The 18124-nt window shown below is 44.0% G+C and overlaps 1 protein-coding gene across 1 annotated transcript; it reads right to left on the reverse strand.

Annotated features, from left to right (window-relative positions):
• Positions 1-6548: 6548 nt before the first annotated feature.
• On the reverse strand, positions 6549-7649 carry LOC117251068 (olfactory receptor 5AR1-like). Its single transcript, XM_033617037.2, has one exon. It carries the CDS (start codon positions 7521-7523, stop codon positions 6549-6551), a length of 975 nt encoding a protein of 324 aa, XP_033472928.2. The 5' UTR covers positions 7524-7649.
• Positions 7650-18124: the final 10475 nt, after the last annotated feature.

Below are 18124 nucleotides of genomic sequence, written 5' to 3' on the forward strand. Positions count from 1 at the left end.
TCATGACCTCCTGCCCTCAGATGGTAGGCCTACCTATCTAACCTCAAACACAGTTGTAGAACCTAATATATATTTAGATTGCTTCTCCCCAATTTCTCTTCAAGAATTGACCGCAGTGATTTCTTCATCTAAATCATCAACGTGTCTCTTAGACCCCATCCCAACTAGGCTACTTAAGGAGGTCTTTCCTTTAGTTAACACTCATATATTAGATATGATCAATATATCCTTATTAACAGGCTATGTACCACAGTCTTTTAAGGTAGCTGTAATTAAACCTCTCCTAAAAAAGCCCACCCTGGATCCAGAGGTGTTAGCCAACTATAGACCAATATCTAATCTTCCCTTTATGTCAAAGATCCTTGAGAAAGTAGTCGCAGACCAGCTGTGTGATTTTCTCCAGGATAATAATTTATTTGAGGAATTTCAGTCAGGATTTAGAGTGGATCATAGCGCTGAGACAGCTCTAGTTAAAATTACAAATGACCTTCTGATTGCTTCAGACAAAGGACTCGTCTCTGTTCTTGTTTTATTAGATCTTAGTGCGGCGTTTGACACAATTGACCATCAAATTCTACTGCAGAGACTGGATCACTTAATTGGCCTAAAAGGTTCAGCACTAAGCTGGTTTAAATCTTATTTATCTGATCGTTTTCAATTTGTTGACGTTCGTAATGAATCATCCTTACGTACCAAAGTTTGTTTTGGAGTTCCGCAAGGTTCTGTGCTCGGACCAATCCTATTTACTCTATATATGCTTCCTTTAGGTAGCATCATTAGAAATCACTCTATAAATTTCCATTGTTATGCGGATGATACACAGTTGTATTTATCGATGAAGCCAGAAGAAAGTAATCAATTAACTAAACTCCATAACTGCCTTAAAGACATAAAAAATTGGATGAGCACCAATTTCCTGATGTTAAATTCAGACAAAACTGAAGTTATTGTTCTTGGCCCCAAACAACTCAGAGACTCTTTATCTGATGACATAGTTTCTCTAGATGGCATTGCTCTGGCCTCTACCACTACCGTAAGAAACCTCGGAGTAATATTTGATCAAGATTTGTCTTTTAATTCTCATTTAAAGCAAACCTCACGGACTACATTTTTTCATCTGCGTAATATTGCGAAAATTAGGCCTATCCTGACCCGAAAAGATGCAGAAAAATTGGTCCACGCTTTTGTTACCTCAAGGCTGGATTACTGTAACTCTCTATTATCAGGTAGCTCTAGTAAGTCCTTAAAAACTCTTCAGCTAATTCAGAATGCAGCAGCACGTGTACTAACAGGAACTAAGAAACGAGATCATATTTCTCCTGTTTTAGCTTCTCTGCACTGGCTCCCTGTAAAATCCAGAATTGAATTTAAAATCCTACTGTTAACTTATAAAGCTCTAAATGGTCAAGCTCCGTCATATCTTAGAGAGCTCATAGTGCCATATTATCCCACCAGAACACTGCGCTCTGAGAACGCAGGGTTACTCGTGGTCCCTAAAGTCTCCAAAAGCAGATCAGGAGCCAGAGCCTTCAGCTATCAGGCTCCTCTCCTGTGGAATCATCTTCCTGTTACGGTCCGGGAGGCAGACACCGTCTCCACATTTAAGACTAGACTTAAGACTTTCCTCTTTGATAAAGCTTATAGTTAGGGCTGGCTCAGGCTTGCCCTGTACCAGCCCCTAGTTAGGCTGACTTAGGCCTAGTCTGCCGGAGGACCCCCTATAATACACCGGGCTCCCTCTCTCTCCCTCTCTCTCTCTCTCTCTCTCTCTCTCTCTCTCATCCTATTACTGCATCTTGCTAACTCGGCCATTCTGGATGTCACTAACTCGGCTTCTTCTCCGGAGCCTTTGTGCTCCACTGTCTCTCAGATTAACTCATATCGCAGCGGTGCCTGGACAGCGTGACGTGTGTGGTTGTGCTGCTGCCGTGGTCCTGCCAGATGCCTCCTGCTGCTGCTGCCATCATTAGTCATACTTCTACTGTTATTATACACATATGACTATTGTCACACAAGTATACTGTCAGATATTAATACATACTTTCAACATATTGTACCACAGTAGCCAGAACTATAACTATAATATTATTACTTTCATTAATGTTGTTGTAAGCTACTGTCATTACCTGCATCTCTCTCTCTCTCTCTCTCTCTCTCTCTCTCTCTCTCTCTCTCTCTCTCTGTCTCATTGTGTCACATGGATTACTGTTAATTTATTATGCTGATCTGTTCTGTACGACATCTATTGCACATCTGTCCGTCCTGGAAGAGGGATCCCTCCTCAGTTGCTCTTCCTGAGGTTTCTACCGTTTTTTTTCCCCGTTAAAGGGGGGTTTTTTTGGGGAGTTTTTCCTTATCCGCTGTGAGGGTCTTAAGGACAGAGGGATGTCGTATGCTGTAAAGCCCTGTGAGGCAAATTGTGATTTGTGATATTGGGCTTTATAAATAAAATTGATTGATTGATTGACAACAGAACTGTTCATTACTGCCATTACCTGGTAAGGAGTAGAACATGCTCAGCCCAGTTTCTCTGCTGTATCTTAGCTACTTAAACCTCCAATTTGTCACAACTATATGTTGCCTGCATAACACTGACAAAAGATGTATCATATAAATTTAATTGTTAGTGATATTAGCAGGGCAGTTTCACTGTCAGCAATGCTTTTACTTTAAATGAGGCATAGTGTGTTTACAAAGAAGCTCTATACAAGCAGTAGATACACTGAAACATAAAATGTAAGCTCAGATGTGCTAAGACTGACAGATTTTTTGTTCGCTTTTTTGCATTTCTTACAATTCTTAATCATTTTAATAATTTGAATTGAATAATAATTCCAAAAGACTTCAGGAATCAGACTCAGACTTTATCACTGCCATGACCTAAATCTTTATGTCAAAACTATAGAAATGTTTTTTTTTGTTATTCACTTGTTTTTTATTACAATATAACAAATAGCCAATACAACATTTTATAGTTCACACTGAGTGTTTGTATCACCGCCCCCCTCCCTATGACCCCCCTCCTTCCTCCCTATCACCATCATCCCCACCTCCACCCCTTCTCCACCCCCTCCCGTCCACCAACCAACAGGCAAGTCATACCTACACAGACAGAGCAGTACCATTTAGACAAAAGGTCTTTCAGTTTAGATATTAGATTAGTCCAAATTAGAGATGTGTTGATTCTTGGTGATGATAATTCAAGGTAAGAAATATCCAAAAAAGCTCAGAAGCCAGTGAATACTTGAGATATCGTGGGGAGGCTTCCATGAGCTATGATCTTCTTGGCTGCAGTTAGACCTGCCAGCCAGACTTTGCGTGCTTTTCTGTAAGAAAAGGGTGGGACTTGTCATTTAGAAAATGTACAGCTGGGTCCATTGGTTATTGCGCACTCATTTACCCTGAAAGAGTCTTAATAATCTCGTCTCGTCTCGTCTCGTTGTCCTCCGCTTATCCGAGTCTGGGTCGTGGGGGCAGCAGCCTCAGCAAAGAAGCCCAGACAGTCCTCTCCCCAGCCACCTCCATCAGCTCTTCCGAGGGAACCCCGAGGCGTTCCCAGGCCAGCCGGGCGATGTAATCCCTCCAGCGTGTCCTGGGGCGGCCCCGAGGTCTCCTCCTGGTTGGACATGCCCAAAACACCTCCCAAGGGAGGCGCCCGGGAGGCATCCTTACCAGATGCCCGAACCACCTCAACTGGCTCCTCTCGATGTGGAGGAGCAGCGGCTCTACTCCGAGTCCCTCCCGGGTGTCCGAGCTCCTCACCCTATCTCTAAGGCTGAGCCCAACCACCCTGCGGAGGAAACTCATTTCGGCTGCTTGTACTCGCGATCTCGTTCTTTCAGTCACTACCCAAAGCTCGTGACCATAGGTGAGGGTTGGAACGTAGATCGACTGGTAAATCGAAAGCTTCACTTTCTGGCTAAGCTCCCTTTTCACCACAACGGACCGGTTAAGCGTCCGCATCACTGCTGATGCTGCCCCAATCCGCCTGTCAATCTCCCGCTCCATCCTACCCTCACTTGTGAACAAGATCCCGAGATACTTAAACTCCTCCACCTAGGCAGGACCTCCCCCCTGACCTGGAGTGGGCAATCCACCCTTTTCCGGCTGAGGACCATGGCCTCAGACTTGGAGGTGCTGATTCTCATCGCAGCCTCTTCACACTCAGCTGCGAACCGTCCCAGTGAGAGCTGGAGGTCACTGTTCGATGGAGCTAGGAGGACCACGTCATCTGCAAATAGCAGGGACGAGATCCTCCCGTTACCGAACCTGACACCCTCCACCCCTCGGCTGCGCCTAGAAATTCTGTCCATGAAAGTTATGAACAGAACCGGTGACAAAGGGCAGCCCTGGCGGAGTCCAACCCTCGCCGGGAACAGGTTCGACTTACTGCCAGCCACGCGAACCAGACCCGTGCTCCTTCGGTACAGGGACTGGATGGCCCTTAGCAGAGGGCCCCCAACCCCATACTCCCAGAGCACCCCCCACAGGATGCCCCTGGGGACACGGTCGTAAGCCTTCTCCAAATCCACAAAACACATGTGGACTGGTTGGGCGAACTCCCATGCTAGTGTCCAGAACATATGGTCGCAGGTCAAATGACACGACTACAAAGTCAATCATTGACCTGCGACCTAGGCTGCCCTGGTGCCACGTGCACCAATGGACAACCTTATGCTCGAACATGGTGTTAGTTATGGCCAAACTGCGACCCGCACAGAAGTCCAGTAACTGCACACCACTCGGGTTCAGATCGGGCAGGCCGTTCCTCCCAATCACGCCCCTCCAGGTCCTGCTGTCATTGCCCACGTGAGCGTTGAAGTCCCCCAGCAGAACAATGGAGTCCCCAGTTGGGGCACTGTCCAGCACCCGTCCTAGGGACTCCAAAAAGGGCGGGTACTCTGAACTGCTGTTCGGCGCATAAGCGCAGACAACAGTCAGGACCCGTTCCCCGACCCGAAGGTGCAGGGACGCAACCCTTTCGTCCACTGGGGAGAACCCCAATGTACAGGCAGAGAGTCTGGGGGCTATCAGAAAGCCCACCCCGGCCCTCCGCCTCTCCAGCAACTCCAGCAAAAGGAGAGAGTCCAACCCCTCTCAAGGACTTGGGTTCCAGAGCCGGAACTATGTGTCAAGGTGAAGCCGACTATATCTAGCCGGTAGCGCTCAACCTCTTCCAAAAGCTCCGGCTCCTTCCCTGCCAGAGAGGTGACATTCCATGTCCCAAGAGCCAACTTCCGTAGTCGAGGATCGGACCGCCAAGGCCCCCACCTTGGTCTGCTGCCCGATCCACACTGCACCGAACCCTTCTGGATCCCTCTGCGGGTGGTGGGCCTGCAGGGGGACGAGCCCATGTAGCCGGTTTGGGCTGGGCCCGGCCGGACCCCATGGGTGGAGGTCCGGCCACCAGGCGCTCGCCCACGGGCCCCAGCTCCAGGGCGGGGCCCCGGTAACCCTCCGGGCCGGGTACACCAACTCTTGTTATCTTCCATCATGAAGGGTCTTCTGTCGTCTGAATAATCATCCCCCCAAAAATCCCAAACCCCCAGACATTCCCAAACAACATGTATAAATGACCCAACAGTTCCGTGGGGGCAGAAAGAGCAATATGGGTCAGATACCAGTGCCATTTGGTGCCTATTTGGCACATGCTTCTGTATTGTTGTTGTTGTTTTGGAGCTGTATTGACGGTTAATGGCCGGGTTTGCCTACGGCAGCTGAAATGATTAGTACTGTTTCTTTACTGGCTGGACCATATGGTTTAAGGCTGGTTGCTTTGAGCGACTTCTCAATGACGTCAAGGTTTATTCTTGTTTTGTTTTTTGATCTGACGTGATTGTTGATTATGGCCCTGGAGCATACTGATGTGTGTTTTCGTGTCTGCAATATGGGGTTAAGATGGGCATTCATTTACAGTTATCTGTACTCCTCTTCCTTCTGTGTGTGTGTGTACATGTGTGTATGAGTATGCTCGTGGGTTTTTTAGGTTGGGATTGGTGTCTTTTTTTTGGTCATTTTTCGACCGGTATGCTGTATAAAAAACACCAATAAAAATATAATTAAAAAAAAAATAATAATAATAATAATTGCAGATAGTTTTAGGTTTGTTTTATGAGGTTTATTGGACAATAATGGTTACAGTAGAAAGCCTATGCACATTATAGTAAAGTATGAGGTTTTTTTTTTTCAGTAGGCAGCAATTTATGATAATTTAAGGACTAGAATTTTTTCTTAACATTAACCCAAAAAAGTGAATCATTCATCATCATGTGATAAATTAACACAAAATAAGAGAACATTTGTAAAGAACAAATGATTGTTGAAGCAGATATATATTTCATGTGAGACACACAAGATAAAGTACTTTTAGTGTGGACATGAGGAGAGAGTCATGACACTGCTGTGATATCCTGCATTAACAATAATTTCCTTTCCTGATTGTTTTAACTAACAATACCTGAAAGACAACAAGAAGTGAATTGCTTGTCCACCACATTTCCATTTTAAATTCCAAGCGATGCATTGATTTCTTTTACAATGTTTATGTCTCAGTTTGAGAGCTCGCCTCTGATGTGAGAAGTCACGGGATGACACTTCGCATCTTTCCTTTTAATATAAACAAAACTCAAAATTTTTTTGCGGACTTTGGTAAGTTTGAATCCATATACAAGCGGATTCACTAGCGGAGGAATAATCAGAAATTCTATTGCCATGAAATTATGGAAGTCTTGAGAAAAATCAATTGTCCCAAATCTCATGTACAGCAAATCTAAAAGCACAGCTGCCGTAAAAGTGAGCAGAGAGATTAAATGTGGCATGCATGTCTGCATGAACTTCCCCCACTTCTCTTTGGATGCTGTGCATGTTCTTATCAGATATGTGTAAGACCAGAGAATAAACACAAAATGTCCAAAATAAAACAACATATTGAAATATGAGACTGCATTATTTGCTTTGGGTGGAGAGCAAGCCAGAGTAACTATCATCCAGTTGACACAGTAGACCCTATTTATGTGTGAGCCACATAACCTTGTTCCTAATATTGTTGCTGTGTTCATAAACATACAATAAAGAGGTATAAACCAGGATAAAAACACAAAGATGGAGACTCTCTGTCTGGTCATAACTGAGTGGTAAACTAGAGGTCGACAAATAGCCACATATCTGTCATATGCCATTAGAGCTAAGATAGAAAAATCACTGCAAGTTGATGAGTGTATAACAAAGCCTTGTAGCATGCATGCAGCATAAGAAATCACATGAGATGACAAAAGATCCAGAAGGAATTTGGGGTAAAAACCAACAGTCCCATACAGCGCACTTATGCATAGATTACACAAGAAGATATACATGGGCTCATGGAGGTTTTTATCCATAATAATGGCAAAAATAAGACCAACATTTCCCAAAAGAATCATTAAGTACCACAGTAAAGTCAGCAAGAAGAGGATAATTCTTTGTTCCATTGTAAAATTTAAACCTGAAAGAGTAAACAGTGTGACAGCTGAAACATTTTCCATCATTTCAAAATTTTCACAATTTCTCAAAACATAAGCTTGACCTGTTTCACCCTAAACAAAATATACATGAAACCAGTTACCAAAGAATTAGAGGAGAACTGCAGATTTTCTGGTGTGTGTGGTCATCTGTAGGGAAAGTTCCTCACTGTGACTGCAGTGGCTGCGCTCGACAGTAAATCTTTTTTTTTGAAAACAACAATAGTGCCTTGGGAACCAAACAGGCCAATCACTGCGATGCTGAAGCAACCATGGGTGGGACCAAAGAATCAACAAATATGCTAGTCTGGACTTTCCAATGGGGGCAACACGAATTACAAATGAAATGAATGAGTGATGAAATCTATAAAATACTGATTAACTGAATATTCCATCCTGCACACAAAAAGTTACCTGTAATAGGTGTACCCAAGCCAGTCTCCTTGAAATTCTGATCATAAAAAGTACAACTAATTTGCAACCAACGACAGCATGATTTCTCAACATTAATATAATAAGGTTTGGTTTTTGTGGTTATGTTGAGGCACCAGCAGCACATGGTTAAGGTTAAGGAAAGGCCATGTGCTGTTTGATACACAAAAAGTCAAAAAGTGCAGTGACTTGAAACATAGACTCACAAGTCAGTCTTTAGACGCTTTGCTTAACTAAAGACTGATGTCTTTCTCCCTGATTTTGTGTTTAGATGGGCAGATACAATTTCAGAGTTTAAAAAAACTCCCTACATTGCAGAACCAATAGTAAATCTGCAGGGCGGTCCTTTGGTGGCTTGCTGAACTCTTGTGCTCGTAAACATAGTCCGACTGCGTTAAAAGTTTTAAACAAAGTTGCGTAAGTCCTTCATTTCCACAATCTTGTGGACTGAGCACACGTTTGATAAAACGGAGTTAAATCTCTTGGCATCCATTTTCAAGCTCTCTGTGTGTTTGTTTCTTGCGGACGAGAAAATGGGGAGGGGGAGGGCATGTCCTTTTCAAAAATGCAAATAGTCTTTTCAAGACTGCTTGAAACATGACTTGTTAATGATCAGCTGACATGACAGTCATTCCTAACCTTAAGCAAAGGGCTTTTGTTAGATTTACCTCGTCACACACAGAACTGAGAATGTGAACCCTGTACTGTGGTGTCATAGTTCTGTGCTTTGTGCACTCACCAACTATACTGACCATCTCTCTGCGACTGCATTGCAGTTCATAAATGTTGTGCTTCATTCATTGAAGAAACTCTAACACAATCCACTAATTACATTTTTCATCAAATGATCAATCAAATCAAATCAAAATTTATTTATAGAGCACATTTAAAAACAACAGCAGTTGACCAAAGGGCTTTACAGTCAGACTAAAACACAACAAGAAATAACACACTACAACAAAGACCACATGTTACAGAGGAATGCAGCTCTCACACCGAGTTAAAAACCAAGGAATAAAAGTGTATTTTAAGTCGTGATTTAAAAACAGGTAATGAGGGGGCCAGCCTAATATGCAGCGGTAGCGCGTTCCAAAGTTTAGGGGCTGCCACTGCAAAAGCACGGTCTCCTCTGTGCTTCAGTCTTGATCGTGGGAGCTCCAGAAGCAACTGGTCAGCAGACCTGAGTGACCTTGAGGGGACATGTTGCTGTAAGAGGTCAGAGAGATAGGGTGGAGCTAGCCTGTTTAGAGATTTGTAGGTAAATAATAAAATTTTAAAATCAATTCTAAAACGAATAGGAAGCCAGTGAAGTGAGGCCAATATGGGGGTGATATGCTCACGCTTGTGTGCTCCTGTTAACGGATGATCTGCAGCATTCTGGACGAGCTGCAGGTGTGAGAGGGAGGCCTGGCTAATACCAACATAAAGGCCATTACAATAGTCAAGCTGAGATGAAATAAAAGTATGTATAACCTTTTCCAAATCTCTAAAAGATAAGAAGGACTTGACTTTAGATAAAAGCCTCAGCTGGAAGAAGCTGGATTTGACAACCGAATTTACCTGTTTATCAAATTTAAAATCATTGTCAAATACCACACCCAAATATTTTGCAGTAGGTTTTATGTATGTTTCCAGAGAGCCCAAGTCGATATGTGATACATCACAGGCACCACTGGGTCCAAATAACAAGAGTTCAGATTTGGCTTCACTGAAGCTTAAAAAATTCAGGGCCATCCAGGATTTAACATCCTGCAGGCAGTTCAATAGTGGTTTTAGCGAATTAGAATTTTTCTGGTTCAAGGGCAAGGGCGAGTGTCATCCGCATAACAATGGAATGACATGCCATACTTCCTAAAAATAGATCCTAAGGGAAGCAGGTAGAGGCAGAATAGAGCTGGCCAGAGAACAGAACCCTGAGGGACTCCACATGGGAGAGGCACTGGGGAGGATACAGTGTCACCAAGACAAACAGAAAAACTTCTGTCAGACAGATAGGACCTGAACCAGTCCAGAGCAGGACCTCTAATGCCTACGCACTGTTCCAGGCGTGAGATGAGAATACTGTGGTCTACAGTATCAAAGGCAGCTGTGAGATCTAAAAGCAAGAGAATGGCAGAGTCCCCAGAATCAGTAGCAAGTAAAAGATCAAAAGATCAAAAGTGCAGTTTCAGTGCTATGTAGGGCTTTAAAACCAGATTGAAATACCAAAAAGAGAAAAAAATAAAAATGAAGGGCCGGCACGGTGGTGTGGTGGTTAGCACTCTCGCCTCACAACAAGAGGGTTGCCAGTTCGATCCCGGGTGTGGGAGCCCTTCTGTGTGGAGTTTGCATGTTCTCCCCGTGTCAGCGTGGGTTCTCTCCGGACACTCCAGCTTCCTCCCACAGTCCAAAGACATGCAGATTGGGGATTAGGTTAAGTGATAACTCTAAATTGTCCGTAGGTGTGAATGTGAGCGTGAATGGTTGTTTGTCTCTATGTGTCAGCCCTGCGATAGTCTGGCGACCTGTCCAGGGTGTACCCTGCCTCTCGCCCAATGTCAGCTGGGATAGGCTCCAGCCCCCCCGCTACCCTCAAGAGGATGAAGCGGTTAGAAGATGAATAAATGAATGAATAAAAATGATCAAAGGATCAAGTCTTTACAGGGTCTGAAATGCTTTTAGGAAGGGACCCCACACTTTCTGGAACTTCTTATTTGATGGCTGAAGTGAGTATCTAATTTTCTCCAGTTTCAAGCAGGACATGATGTCTTCCAGCCATTGTGCATGAGTGGGAGGGAAAGTATCCTTCCGTGCACGTCGAGCTAGAAGGGAGGCAAAGGATAAAGTGCGTTGCTTTGCTGTAGTTAACCTTTTTTCCCCTTCCATGACCCCAAACAGAGCAGTCAATGGGTTTGGTTCTAGTCTGACGTTTAGCACCCAAGAAAGTGTATGAAGAACTTCCCTCCAATATTTGTTTAGGCTTTTGCAGGACCAGTGCATATGAATGAGAGAAGCTTCCGCATGTTTGCATTTGACACAGTATGGACTAATAGCGGGGTATATGGAGGACAATTTTGCTTTTGAAATATGAGCCCTGTGTACCACTTTGAACTGAATTAAACAGTGACGTGAACAGAGAGAGGTTGAATTAACCAATCTGAGTATGGAAACCCAAGTATCCTCTGATAAAGAGAGACCCAAGTCCTCCTCCCATGCTGTTTTAAGCTAATCTGTGGGGGCACTCCTAAAATCCAACAGCTTGCCATGGAGAGCTGAAATGAGCCTCTTTTTAAGTGGATCTATAGAAAGGACAGTGTCAACAATAGTCAAGTCTATTGATGTTATAGAGCTGGGTGTCTGAGAAAGAACAAAATGCCTTACCTGAAGATACCTGACAAAAATTTGATTTAGGAAGGCTAAATTTTCTACTCAACTGCTTAAATGTTGCACTGCTGCATTTTTAAAAGTTTTGGGCACAATACCTGAAGTGAGACTACTGTTCGTAATATTTAGGATGTTCGGCCCAATAGTGACACAGATCTCTTTTAAAAAGTGTGAGGGGACAACATCCATAGGGCACACTGATGGTTTCAAACAACCAATAATTTCATTCAAAAAGGAGAGGGACACAGGCTCAAACTGATTAAAAACAGCAGAGCAAGTGGCAGTGGAGGGAGGGTCAAATGTAGTTGGTGGAATGTGCACTCTAATAGAAGCAATCTTGTTGACAAAAAAGTGCATACATTTTTCACACATCCCAGTAGAAGCAACAGGACAGGTATATTGAGGGGTACTAAGAACAGAATTGATGGTGTTAAAAAGAACTTGAGGCTTGTGACAGTTAATTGAAATGATAATATTTTGTTTTGACAATATTCTGATATCTGCGCAAGCTTTCTCTTAAAATATCAAAAGACACCTGTAACCTGTCTTTTTTCCACCTTCGTTCAGCTCTTCTGCACTCTTGTCTGACAGCACGAGTGGTATCATTCAGCCATGGTTCAGACTTTGATTTGGAGCACATGATTTTAAAAGGAGCGACAGCGTCCAGGGTGTTTTGGCACGTGGAGTAAAATTTTGATGTTAACTCCTCAGTATCAAAACAAAGGGGAGAATCTAAGTTAGACTCAGCATTTTTAAAAGCAGCAGAGAACTGCACAGCAGTGTACAGGTTAAACCTGCGACAGCGAGGAGGTACCGTACATGGTTTAACAACATGGCAGGGGAGATAGATCTCAAATACCACCAGCATCACATACTTCAGTGTTAAGTACAGGCAGACCAAAAGATAAAACTAAATCTAATGTGTGCCCTTTCTCTTGAGTATGACCCGTCACAGACTGTACAAAAAAATCTTTAACCATCGGCTTAGACAGACGACATTGATATTAAAATCCCCGACAATTAAAACCCTGTCATATTTTGGCATAACTCCAGTCAAGAAATCAGAAAAATCATTAATAAAATCCTTGTTATATTTAGGTGGCCGATATATCACAGCACACAACACCGAGTGCACTCGATCCACCTCAAACATATTTAGTTCAAAGCTGGAGTAAGCGTCCGTCATTAGAGTCTTACAGTTAAAATGATTTTTAAAAATAGTCGCCACCCCACCTCCTCGTCCAGTAGTTCTCGGAGAGGAAAAATATGTACAGTCCAGTGGTAAAAGTTTTGAAAAGGGGCTCGACTCACCGACACTCAGCCAAGTTTTGGTTACATAGAGGAAATCCAATCCACCGGAGATGAAGAGTCTTATTTGCTAGCGATCTAGCATTTACCAGGGCTATCTTAGTTGAACCCGATTTGTTAGCCGTCCGGGGTGCATGGCCCAGCGGCTGAAGGCTTCGGGGGTTTACCCCACGTCTGCGGAGACGAGATGAAAGAAGGTGGGGGATCTGGATCTCCTCAGCTGGGTTGACAACGGGTACCAGGCAGGTAGGCCTATACACAGGATCCACAGAGCGCCAAGTAACAGAGTGGCAGTGATCTGACTCATATTCAGCCAGAATGGAATGGGGATTACAACTCCTACTCCAACAGGCCACCGTGTTTGCCACGGCGCCTGTGATATCTCCTCTGGTAGAGCAGAACCGGGACGCGGAGGTGAGTAAGTATTCCTGACAGGAACGGGGGAAGAGAAGTCTGTTGACTATACTGGCTGTATTTCATCAGTTTTTTGGTGGCAAGCCGGATATTCAGTAGTGCTTGTCGATCATAGACCAGTGAAGCTGCTGCATTACAGTATAATGTAGCTCAAAGGAGCCTCGAGAGACCTATGACATCCAAATGTAGTTGCCTGCCTAGCTTAACACATGAACAGTGAAGCAGACAGTCATCGAAGGTTGTCTTTCCTCAGAAGTATTGCCATTTCTCTGTCCCTTTTCTCCAGCCACATTCCCTACCTAGGCCCCTTCATTACTGCCATTTTTCATTTATTTGGCAGATGCCCTCAGACTTTCCTTCCTTTCCCCATCACCTCACTGCCCCACCCACTTACTCACCTGTTCCCACTTCCCTTATCTGCTCTGCTGCTTTGCCGGGACTACCACACACACTTCCTCAACCGTATCTCATTCCCTGATCAGCCACTTTCCGCAAATACCGCCTTAGAGCCACTGATCCTCTGTCCAGCTCTTGTAGGACAGCAACTTTTCTTTTTTTTTTATAGATATTTTTTTGGGCATTTTTGCCTTTATAGATAGGACAGTTAAGCGTGAAGGGGGGAGAGAGAGAGGGGTAATGACATGCAGCAAAGGGCCACAGAGTCGAACCCAGGCCGCTGCGACAACAGCCTTGTACATGGGGTGCCTGCTCTATCCACTAAGCCACCGACACCCCACTACTGACTATTTCTATTATGGATTAATCTGCTAATTACTTTCTCCATAAATTGTTTATTTTTGAAAGAAAAATGTTTTGTTTCTGAACATTTGTGAAATTACTCTGATGTCCAAAAGTGCATTTTGGCCCAACCAACAGTCCTAATAGCAAAATTATTAAGGATAAAGCAAAATTATGAAAATAATTAAAGACCATTTTGCGATTGGATCACCTCAGTCACGATACAGTGATCCATGACTTAAAATGAATATGAGCCAGGGATGTAAAGTGGAGGGGCAATGGCCCCATCCCTACTCAGCCCAGCTGGCAGAAGAAAATGTTTATTAGTTTCTGCAAACCACAAATGAGTTACATTTGCACATTTGATGCATATTATATCAACATTTCTTAAGTGGCATAATATACAAGCTGATTTTTGTCACTTAGAGGTGGAGAGAATGGTGGATGGCATATCACCTAGGCTACATGCCTGCCAAGCTGCAGACAACAGTTTGAAACCAGCAAAACCAGTTGTTTTTTGCTATCCTTTGCTGAATTTCCACCAGTGACCATTTCTGTCTCCTACTCTTAGATAAGGCCCAGACAAGTCAGATGAGCAAAATGTCAGTAGTTCTTTAACTCTACAATCACTCCCCATCTTTTGTTTCAATTATTGTGTTTACAATGGATTGTTTGCAGCCTCTTGAGACCTATTAGTTATTGTTACATATTTAGGTATTATTTGATGCATTTTACACAACATACTCAACATACTCTAGAGGGAAACTTTGAACATTTAATTCACTTAATTTATTTGATCGCTTTTTTGCTTTGAAAATGTAATATAAGCTTATAAAATATGATGTTTTGTTGTAAATTTGATTAACTAACAATATATACAAGTAAGGCTAAAACAATTTAACCAATAGACAGGAAATTACTTTGTACCTGGAGTATTTCTACATTGTTCATTCATTCATTCATCTTCTAACCGCTTCATCCTCTTGAGGGTCGCGGGGGGGCTGGAGCCTATCCCAGCTGACATTGGGCGAGAGGCAGGGTACACCCTGGACAGGTCGCCAGACTATCGCAGGGCTGACACATAGAGACAAACAACCATTCACGCTCACATTCACACCTACGGACAATTTAGAGTTATCAATTAACCTAATCCCCAATCTGCATGTCTTTGGACTGTGGGAGAAAGCCCGGAGTGCCCAGAGAGAACCCACGCTGACACGGGGAGAACATGCATGCATCCGCACAGAAGGGCTCCCACACCCGGGATTGAACCGGGAACCCTCTTGCTGTGAGGTGACAGTGCTAACCACCACACCACCGTGCCGCCCTTCTGCATTGTTGTGTTAGTATTTTTACTTAAGTAAACAATCTGAATACATCCTTCACCACTGCCTGGACTGCAACCATAACAGAGCCCCATGTAAATCTACCTAGTCCAGGTTTAGGCCTCATCCTAGTCCCTGGGTCCATCCATGACAAAGTGGATTCCATGGCTCACCAGATGGGTTCATCTCACCTGAACAGCATCGTCCCCAGCCAAAGTGTGTTCTATGTCTGGGGTTCCAAAACCCATAGCCCTATCAGATGAACTTGAGTATAGACACTGTTACTGGTTTGTTGTCTTTTGCATTGAGTTTTATAATTTTTCCACCACCTCCACATTTTCATTTGTCGTTATGATTGCAGTTAGCCCACTGGTGTGTTGTTTACTACTTGTATTGATGTTGCATCATTACTGATGGAGCTGAGTGAGTGCTTGGACAATATAAGTTAGTGCGCTGCCCTCTAATCTTTATGGCAGTGGAAACACTGCACTTTTATTACCTTTAAAGAAACAGTCTATTAAATAATTGGAAAACAACTGCTAACTTGCCAGAAGGGCTGCAGCTGCAGTGGTAGCTGAAGCAAAAAACTGGGTGTGGGAGGAGTTCGGGGAGGCTATGGAGAGGGACTTTTAGTTGGCCTCAAGGAAGTTCTGGCAAACTGTTACGCCTCAGGAAGGGAAAGCAGGGCTTGTCTCAGGCTGTGTACAGTGGGGGAGTAAAACTGCTGACCCAGACTGGGGGTATTGTCAAGTGGTGGAAGGAGTACCTTGAGGAACTCCTAAACCCCCATAACATCCTCCATGGAGGAGGCAGAGCCTGAGGACTCGGGGGAACTCTTCTCCCTATTCATGGCAGAGGTTGGGCACAGTGCCTGTGGAGTGGCAGACCGGGATGGTGGTCCCCATTTTTAAAACGGGGGACCAGAGGGTGTGATCCAATTATTGGGATATCGCACTGCTCAGCCTCCCTGGGAAAGTTTATTTCAGGGTGCTGGAAAGGAGGCTTTGACCAGCTGTCACACCTCGGATTCAGGAGGAGCAATGCAGTTTCTGTCCTCCTCGTGGAACAGTGGGCCAGCTCTTTACTCTTGCAGAGCTACTGGAGGGGTAGTAGGAGTTTGCCCATCCAGTCTACATGTGCTTTGTGGACTTGGAGAAGGCTTACGACTGTGTTCCAAGGGGAGTCTTGTAGGGGTTACTGTGGGAATACAGGGTACCAGGGTTGCTGCTCCAAGCCATCTGGTCCCTGTATAATCGAAGTGAGAGCTGCGTTCGCTTACTTGGCACAAAATCAAACACGTTCTTGGTGGGTGTTGGCCTCTGCCAACACCCACCAAGGATTGTCCCTTGCCCCCGATTCTGTTCATGATATTCATTGACAGGATCTCAAGGCACAGCCAGGGGCAGGAAGGGGTCCAGTTGGTGACCTCAGAATTGCATCTCCCCTTTTTGCAGATGATGTGGTTCTATTGGCTCCATTACACCATGACCTCCAGCATGCACTTGGGTGGTTTACAGCCAAGTGTGAAGCAATTGGGATGAGAGTCAGCACCTCCAAGTCTGAGGCCATGATTCTTTGCTTGAAAACAGTGGGTTGCCCCCTCTGGGTTGGGAGTGAGTTAGTGCCCCAAGTGAGGGAGTTCAAGTATCTCGAGTCTTGTTCACATGTGAGGGTAGAATGGAAAGTGAGATGGATTGGCAGTTTGGTGCAGTGTCTGCAATGGTGCGGGCGCTGTGCCAGAAGGTGAAGTGAGAGCCAAGCTGCGAGTCAAAGCTTTCCATTTACTGGTCCATCTATGTCCCAACCCTCCTATGGTCATGAGCTCTGGGTAATGACCGAAATAATGAGATCACGGATACAAGCAGCCAAATGAGCTTCCTCAAAAGGCTAGCTGGGCTCAGCCTTAGAGATAGGGTAGGGAGCTCGCACATCCGGAGGGAGCTCGGAGTAGAGCCGCTGTTCCTTCATGTTGAAAGGGGTCAGTTGAGGTGATTTGGGCACCTGATTAGGATGCCTGCTCTGTGCCAAGTGGTAGGAAGCTTTGGGGCAGACCCAAAACACACTGGAGGGATTACATATTTTGTCTGGCCTGGGAACACCTCGATCCCACAGCTGAGGAGCTGAAAAGCGTTGCTGGGGAGAGGGATGTTTGGAATACTTTGCTCAGCCTGCTACCCCTGTGACTAGGGATGGGTCACGATTTTCGAATTTTGAATAGTTATATTTATAGTTATATTTATAGTTTTATTTTTGAAAAATCGATTTTTGAATGCGACTATTACTATTCGCCGTCTTATTTCCCCCCTTTATTTGACATACAATTCAGCTCCTAACCGCACAAGGGCAGTATAGGATTGCTACAGCGGTGTGATTATTCGAAAAATTGTTGAATAGTTGCCACGATTTTCGAATAGTGTTTTTGCTTGTGCTGCCCATCCCTACCTGTGACCCTGCTTCAGATAAGCGGTTGAAAATGGATGAATGGATTGATCGTAAATTACTTCTCTGTTGCACAGAGAAAGCCCTTTTTCAGTGGCTCCACTATGCCAAACAGTGATTTAATTGTTTTTGAAATTACCTTTGCATGTCTGTTCAAAATTTATTATGTTCTGTCTGAATTAAAAAATAAGTTTTAAAAATTGTGTTAATACAACCCAGGTGGATTTCAGGTGAAAAATCATTTAACTTGTAATTGTCTGACTGTCGAAAACATTCAAATAAAAAAACAGCAGAATTACATCTTAATTGGGTTTACACGCTATTTTTTTCCCTGTAATTTATGCTTCATTTACACTGCTCACTTTGCTCCCCTACACCTTCAAATTACCTGCATGCAAAGTGTCTGTCTACTCATGCAGGGGAGAAAAATACAGAGACCCAAAGTGTTCAATCTTAAATATAATTATATAGCTTTTGAAGTAAATTATCACATGAATACATACAGACATAATACGTAATATAACCAATAACTTGGGAGATAATACTAAGCAGGATCACTGTTATTTAAAATATCTTTTTATCCTGTTTCTTTTCACAATAACTGGGTTT

Source organism: Epinephelus lanceolatus, chromosome 14 (genome assembly GCF_041903045.1).
Source record: "Epinephelus lanceolatus isolate andai-2023 chromosome 14, ASM4190304v1, whole genome shotgun sequence".
Classification (NCBI taxonomy): Eukaryota; Metazoa; Chordata; class Actinopteri; order Perciformes; family Serranidae; genus Epinephelus; species Epinephelus lanceolatus.